At 35.4% G+C, this 8,080-nt stretch overlaps 1 protein-coding gene across 1 annotated transcript; it reads right to left on the reverse strand.

Moving 5' to 3' along the window:
* Positions 1-355: 355 nt before the first annotated feature.
* Positions 356-5,693, reverse strand: LOC145611977 (putative inactive purple acid phosphatase 28). Its single transcript, XM_081667356.1, has 5 exons — positions 5,452-5,693; positions 5,193-5,340; positions 3,096-3,511; positions 1,663-2,150; positions 356-827 (listed from the first exon to the last, which is right to left on the reverse strand). The coding sequence occupies exons 1-4, from the start codon at positions 5,635-5,637 to the stop codon at positions 1,680-1,682; spliced, it is 1,221 nt and encodes a 406-aa protein (XP_081523482.1). The 5' UTR covers positions 5,638-5,693; the 3' UTR covers positions 356-827; positions 1,663-1,679.
* Positions 5,694-8,080: the final 2,387 nt, after the last annotated feature.

The following is an 8,080-nucleotide window of genomic DNA, read 5'->3' on the forward strand; positions in this document are numbered from 1 at the left end:
CCCTCCACCACTATAAACAACCCATTATTTTACTCTTTTAGGCCTTATTTTCTTCACCTTAAAACAATAACATTTAGGATAAAAGTCCACTAAAAATTTAACATGTGACAATTTTAATTGGTTTACCCGGTCATAATAAGCTAGAGATTTTTTTAAGGACCCCCAAAGTTGGGATACCATAGGTTAACCGATAGTTGGGACCTTTTGAAAACGAATATCCATAGGACTATTTTCTTATTTTCGTATTACACTAGTATTCTTATTTTCTTGGGTGATAAGAGGCTTTGAGAAATTACCCTGCATGATAAGGGCCGCTTGGAAAATAATGTGGATACAGCAAGTTTTTGCACCCATTAGCTATTACTCTAAATTTATTATACACGTTTACAGGTTTAATATACAAAACAAAGTTTAAAACAAGCATTTCGTCCATTGGCGTTATTTAGAATTGAAGGAATCAAATTGCAGAATTGCCAGCAAAGTTAGCAATTTTAACAATAATAATACTATCCTTGATAACACGAGTAGTAGCCTGATGTTACAAAGCTTACAATTCATTCGTGTCACACGTTACCTGCAGCTGTACCATTATTCTTGCAGTCATGCAGTCAACCACTGAAGTCATAAGAGCATCTGATGATTAGCTCATCCAGATTAAACCAAAAATTGCTTCATCAATCATCATGAATTCATGATTGTAATAAGCAAATAGACATATGAGCCACAAACAAAGCAAAAAGTAATCATCTTCATCCTATCATAAGCTTACGTGTCACAAAAATCAACCCGATTTTCTATATATTGAAAATCCTGAACTGAAAGTGCACCTGTTGCAGAAATATGTAAATTAATATTCATCATTAAACAACATTAATATGGATGAAATTGCATGTAAAAAAGTCTATCCACTCAATATTACTGCTTGATATTTTCGAAAAATCAAAAACTCTTGATCAATGGAGGTTGTCCACCCTTTCCCTTTCCCCACTTCCCCAATCTATAAGGTGCTAGAGCATAGCATAAAAGATTTCGACCAAACTATGCCTTAGATATCTTCTTGGTGCACAAATCTCAGATTGTGTTCACAACCCACCCCCCTCCCCCCGAAATTAAGAACCAGAAGAGCTACCCAGAACACAAACCGTGACTGAAAGGAGATCTTTTATGATAAATAACATCTACCCTAGCATTTTCCAAACAGCAGAGCAAGTTTCCAATTGGTCATATCATACTAGTTTTACCCTAATATAATAATTCAATTCATCATTAATTTTTTTTTAACCATAGTTCTAGTAAGAGAATGGCCAAGGATCATCTAACAGCAATCACATTAAGCCTTAGCCTTATAGGTTTCATACTTCATCTTCTTGGGAAAGCTGACAGATATATCAACCCTACACTACCTACTGAAATAGTCTTTTCAACAATAAAACTATTGAGTTGGGATGAAGTGCACATATAAAAATGCCCACTAAGGCATTTTAGAAATCAGTTAGGCTAGTTGAGACCCAAAGCAATAGTGTAATGGTGTTTGTCAGCGCAACTACGCAGGTGTCATTAAGAGTAAAATCTTGGTCCAAACAGATAAAACTCAATACCAGGGGATTCATTATACGTAGTACATGGAAGATGGATGTTAGAAATAACAAGGACATTACGTACCTGAAATCGAATAACTTTCAAGAATTCTGATCCCACAGTACTTGTTCATCAATCTTGCTCAACAATTTATCATCCAGCCGTTTCCAAGTACTGATTTTCTCCAAACCTATCCAAGAATTGTCCCTCTTTGAAAGTTCAACTTGAACAACCCTTGCTCTCCGATCCCAACCTACCCTACCATATCCATGATATCCTGAACCCCCTCCATAACAAAACCATATACCATCCAGATTTCCACAGCAATCATTGTTGTGATCATGACCTATGAAGACACCTTTTACATTCTTCATTGAAACTAATGATTTGAGAACTCCAGAATTAACAGATGAACAAGCTACACTTTCTCCAATGTGGCCAATAACTTTCTGATAATACAGCTGTCTGATTTCTGGGATTGGAATGTGAAAGAAACCAAGTGCCAGAGGTGTCACTCTTGATAAACTTGACGAAGGGGAGCCTCTGCGGTGATTGCATTCTCCATGCTCATCCTGTTAGTATTGCCTGCAGCATATTAATCAATGAAATCTATATATACAAGATCTTATGGTAAAATGAACACCATATCAATTAATACAATGCTTGGGTTTAGGCAATAAACTATTAATATCATTCTTGCTTACCTAGACTAATGATTAACTTGCACATAATTTACCTAATAAATTCACGCATCCAAGAATAATGCTTGGTATAGAAATAGGTTTCGAATTCTAAAAATGATGTGACAAACATCGATATCAATCTCGAAGTAATGGCCAAAAGGATAGATATGTATCTTATTCAACCATAGACATCATCACATCATGTAAGGATAAAAAAGTATGATAGGAAGATGGAATGAAGTCAAACAAGTTTAAATCGCTTTTAAAGACAGTCCACATTGGTCTCAATCAGTAATAGTCCAGAGGTGTCTTTCGGAAAAAACTACAATCTCAGACAACAGTATCTTGCACTTCTAAAGGAAAAAACTACAATGTTAGACTTATAGCTATTTTTTCTTTATAAATATAAAGCAAATGGTACAGTTTTCTTTGGAATTTTAGAAGAATGTCAAGAAGAAAGTGATGAAAGTCATCAAATGAGAAAATAAACCATGTAAGTAGTGTATTTGGTGAACCTGTCATTTTTAAATTTTAATATGTGACACTCACTGGTTCCATGCACTAGTCTAATATTCTTACTATGCTACACAAAATCAGGATTCACAAATAAAACAAAGCTGTTACTGGTGATCTTCAACCTTAGAGTCAATATGCAAAAACATAGCTAGGTCTCCATTGCAAAATTATAGTAGTGACAATCATTGCAAAATTATAGTAGTGACAATCATGTCATAGCAACAAGCACTAACATACTGGTGCATGATACAAACATCAGTTTAACAAATATCAAATAAAGTGGAATAAAGCCAGGCATATCAGACAGGAAATTCTGACCAGTTCTGTTTGAGAAAATCCTTTCAACCAATTCAGTTGAGATTCTCTGATCCATCCATATGTTCGTCTCCCTTCCACTATGGCCCTGTCTCCGCTATCAAGAAACAAGAGGTTCAAGACACTAAGGTTGGCCAATAGAGAACCATAAGGGCCATGCACCGAAAGATTGTAATTTCCAAATCCATCTATGCCAGTCAGCAGATCTGTTTCTTGATGACCAGAAGATGGATTCACTTGAGAGACCGAATAATCCATGAGTGAAATCAATGACATCAGTTCTTCACGATTCATAGTAGACTCTTGGTCATGATTTCCTAAAACAGCAGCCCAAGGAAGCCTAGATTCCATTGCAGGTTTGAAAGCTTTAAACAGTGACTCGGCTGCATCAGGCGTGCTTGACCCAAATATATTGTCTCCTATATAATTGAACCATGAAAACATTAAGTTCCACTGACATATGCTTTCTCATTCTCTAGTAATTAACACACCCCCTAACCCTAACGTGTGTGTGTATTTTGAGGAAATTTTTAAGGATAATACAGCAGCTTGACAAGGCAGTTCCTTTCCTACCCTTTGTTGGAGAGTTGGATGATGGTTATTCAAAGCTACAAATTACAAAACACATCTAAGGTAAATTCTTTCATTAGGATGTCGAAAAGCACGGCTTCCTCCGAAAAGCATGGCTTCGTCAATAAATTAAATTTTGTTCACCTCCACCTTAGTGCATTACATCCAAGTGAAACTCTTTAAACACGGAGAAAGTCAATTTCTACAAGAAATTCTTTCTGTGTACATTGCAACGACATACTTTGTAATAAGCAGCTTCTTAAAGATATTTAAGCCGGAATATGGTAGTGAGAAGGATCAGAGATTAATAATACTCTTGCACTAAAAAATTAAGATTTTACAAGTGTACATCCTAATACCAGAAATGTGAATACATCTAGGTGTTCAATATTAGCAATAACTAAAAGGAAAGCATCCTGTCAGTTTCCTAAATTACATGACTATGAGCAAAGGAGCTGCAATCCATCATTTAGCTAGCGTATGGTGAAACACATTTTGAGCAAAGCGGATTCCTGCAGAAATGCCTGACTTCAACATTTGGACTTCCAAACTTTAAACATTTTTTTTTTTTTTTTTTTTTTTTTTTTTTTTTTTTTTCTAGCACCTCCATTTACATTTTACAGCTAATAAACCTTGAAATGTGCCAAGACTGCAAGCAACAGCTAACTTCATCAAAACCCACGTACGATTTCTTAAATTTCAAAATTTGCCAATCCCCAATTTGTGTTAACCAATTATCAACATCGTAAATTAAGAACCTCGCTATGCTACAGTTACTGAGTTTAAGAATCCATGTCATAATCTTTACATGAGCAACCTCAGTTACTACTGCCAACAAAATCTGATATATCACAGACTCCTATAGTTCTCAAAATCCCATCAACAATTTGTTTCTTGGTCACGACAAATAACCAAGTCAATGCTTTATTCAGCTTGTATACTCTCATCTTCAATAAACCAAACTAACACCTACTTTTTTTTTTTTTTTAACCACTAATCACTAATTTTCAACAATCCAACAAAACTCTTCTAGTATCGTAAATTAAGCAAAAGTTTCAGTTTTTCTAGTGTCATCTTCTCTAGTTTTGCACTCCAAGAGGCAAGAGCTAGCATATCCTAAAAACTAAGACCAGCTACATAAATTGAGCTAATTCCACTAATTATAACAAAAGTAACAAAATAGGAAAGAAAGACAAAACCAGCAATCAACTATAAATACATAAATAGACACACTATATGTATCATATACTACTTTCTTAAAAAGCTACCTGTAATAACAATCTAAAACTAGAAACATTAAGCATTGGCTAAACATTAATAACATCTGTTCAAAAAACAAAAAACATTAATACGTAGTAACATTAATCATTTGATACGACATATTAATTAAAGAATACACGTAGTAATTAATGTCTATAGTCACCCTTAAACCTGCATATATCAAACCCAATTTAGAAACAACATAATTATTTAGGAAAAAAAGACTGAAAACAAAGTTTCTAAAAAAAAAAAGTTTTGAAAAAAATTTACCAGTAAAAGCTAGAAAATCTGGTTTCTCAACTTCAATCAATCTCTGAACAAACTGAGTGGTATTAAGATCTGAACAATACTTAAATTCCGAAGGCGAAACCCCTTTACATTTCGTGATCAACCCTTGTCCAAAATGCATATCAGCCACCTGAAAATCAAATCAAGGAAAAAACTTACTAAAATTAGAAGGGAAAATCAGAAAAAATAAATAAAAATTACCCAAAATAAAGAGAATTATGATTTTGATGATTAGAAAAACCTGAAGGATTTTGAAAGTGCCATCAGAGTTGAATCTCAAAGGAAGTGGTGGGGTTTTCTTGAGTTTGATGTTATCAAAATTGATTGAAAGATGGAGGAATAATTGGGTGTAAATGAAGTGGATTGAAGTGAAGAGGATGATGAGGAAGATGAAAGTTACAGACCATTTTGAGCAGAAATTCTCCATTTTTAGCTACTCTATTTATCTGGGGTTTGGAGCTAAGTGTGTAGTTAGTTTGAACATTTCTAATTATGTTATGAAGTTGTTAACAATAATGGAGTTTCATAAGGGTTTTTAAATACAATGTGACAAACATGCTTGAGAATTTGACATGGGTGTGGGGCATCCGAGCAATTTGTAGTAACGTTTGTAGCCTTGTAGGTAATAAGTTGTGTTTAAATGATACTCCTTATGTCTCATATGAGTATCATTGTAACATCAATAGGGAGCCCCGGTTACTCAAAATGAGAAACGAAATTCGTTGATCAAATGGCATTATCGTAAATACCTTGCCTTGAAATCCGTAAAAAATTGAAAAAAATGTCCATGTGCTCAGATGCCAACAGTAAGTAATGTTATGCCTATAACGTCTAGTTAACGCTCTAGTAATTGGTGAATGGAATTTCGTCAATGAAGGGGTTAACTTGGTTGTACTATTTACCGTGGAGAGAGAAAGTAAATTACCTCCTTTATTGTTCCTTCTTCTCTTAACTCCTTATTCTCTCTCCTCTCTCTTATGAGTTCTGACAAAGTGACAGTATATTTGGGAACTCAACATTCATTTCAAATACTGGAATTCAATTGTGGAATTGCAATTGACGAATTTTAAATCTTAATTGTGCGTTTGGATCATAAAGTTATAAATTCCAAGAGTTGTAAAATTATATTGCACTTGAAGTTTCATTTAGGAGGCTGATGGAGGAGAGAGAAAATGAATATTAAGAGAAGAGAGAAAGAGGATTATTGCTAAACTACAAGCTCCATATATATTTCCACCATCGATTTATTGATCCGTAACCAACGTCGTTTTTCTTGATCTAAACTTTGTTTTGATATAGCTACTGCTGTTGTTGCCTTTCAATTTGCCCCACAAGTCATATTTCTTCTTTATTTACTTTTTCAATTCCTTTTAGGCAAATTGTTCATATTTGATTAATCACATACAATTCATCGTCTGCTACATCGTGACGAAGGATACTCCACCTTCATCCATTGAGTTTCACCCTGCACTTTCCGTCACTAATATCAAGAACTGCATCCCATTAATTCTTGATCGAGAATCAGTTCGATACTTGAATTGGGGCAGCAAATAAAAGAAAGGAAAATGAAAGGGGAAAGGTTGAAAATTACTAATCTGAGTGTTTTCAAGTGTAGTGGATCTGGATGAAATCCAATTACAAATTATTTTGTTTGCCAAACACTTCATTTGCCCCAATTCTAGAATTTGAAATGAAATCCAACACCCCAAACATTTTTTATTTTTGAAGATAAGTAAATTAAGAGTATAGGGAGATCGAGAAGGCCATTAAATTTCTGGAATTTGTGGGCGGAGTACTGGTTTAATTGAAGGAGGAGAGAAAATTTTTTTGAGGAGAGAGAAAACGTGAAGAGTAACGTCCTAAAGTGGTCAACAAATCCAAAGTTAACGTCGTCGTCTGGGTTGACCAAACAGCGTGCCACGCAATTGTCAATTTTGTCCTTACTTTTTCAAAGGAAAGTACAACATCATCCCTTGATAAACAAAATTTGTTTCTCATGATGATAAACTTGAATTATCTCTTCTTCAATAGTGCTAAGTTGCTAACAAATGCAAAACTTTAGAATTTCAATTCTAGTTTTGTTGGTACCATGACATTTATAATTTTTGGGTAACATGACATAATCATTTTGTCCTGTAAATGCCATACACTGCTATGCATTATTAAATTATATACTATATGAAAAACAAAACCCTTAATCCTTTTTTTTTTTTAGTACAAATTTTGGTTTGATCCTTCCTTGCTACTTGCTAGATGGCCTGAGTTTTGTGCTGGCTAGGGTGGGGGGACTTTTGTTGGGGTGAGGAAATGGGAGATGGGTGGGTTCTCTAGGGTGGGGTCGGGTCGGGTTTGCGAGGCAAGGAGGTTGAATGGCGATTTTCTGGGTAAGGATGAGGGATGGGTGATGTTTAGGGTAAAAACACCCTAAGTACGTGGTCCAATCCCTTGACGAGACGTGGCCCAATCGTGTCGCCCTAAGAAGATGACGCGTACAAACAACAAAAGAGCACCTGAAATAAGGAGAATGACATAAGGGCAAAAGACCTCCTTACATCAGGAAGCCCAAACTTCTAGGAATGCCGCAAAAACGGCGCCCCCTTGGGACACGTGTCATAAACCTGATTGCGTAACTAATCAGAGCCCAAAATCCTAGGTCACTTACCCTAAGCCCCTATGGGGTACAAATTCTCACCCCTATAAATACCCCAATCATTGATGATGGGAGGGGCGGATTATGACATATCCTTACAAAGAGCACTAAAAGCTCTACGTTCTCTCTCTACATCTAATTTGTTTCCGGTCACTAACTTGATCGTTAGAGGCGGATCTCCTATCACTGGAGATTGTGTTTTATAGGTGTCCGAGTCCCG

The sequence above is a fragment of the Chenopodium album genome, chromosome 24, assembly GCF_948465745.1.
Source record: "Chenopodium album chromosome 24, dcCheAlbu1.1, whole genome shotgun sequence".
NCBI classification, from domain to species: domain Eukaryota; kingdom Viridiplantae; phylum Streptophyta; class Magnoliopsida; order Caryophyllales; family Amaranthaceae; genus Chenopodium; species Chenopodium album.

Coding starts and splice junctions, on each gene's coding strand:
- LOC145611977 (XM_081667356.1), bottom strand. CDS start 5,637: ATGGAGAATTTCTGCTCAAAATGGTCTGTAACTTTCATCTTCCTCATC. Junction 3,512..5,192: donor AGATTTTCTAGCTTTTACTG/GTAAATTTTTTT, acceptor TCAATTATATAG/GAGACAATATATTTGGGTCA. Junction 2,151..3,095: donor GATTTTCTCAAACAGAACTG/GTCAGAATTTCC, acceptor CAATACTAACAG/GATGAGCATGGAGAATGCAA.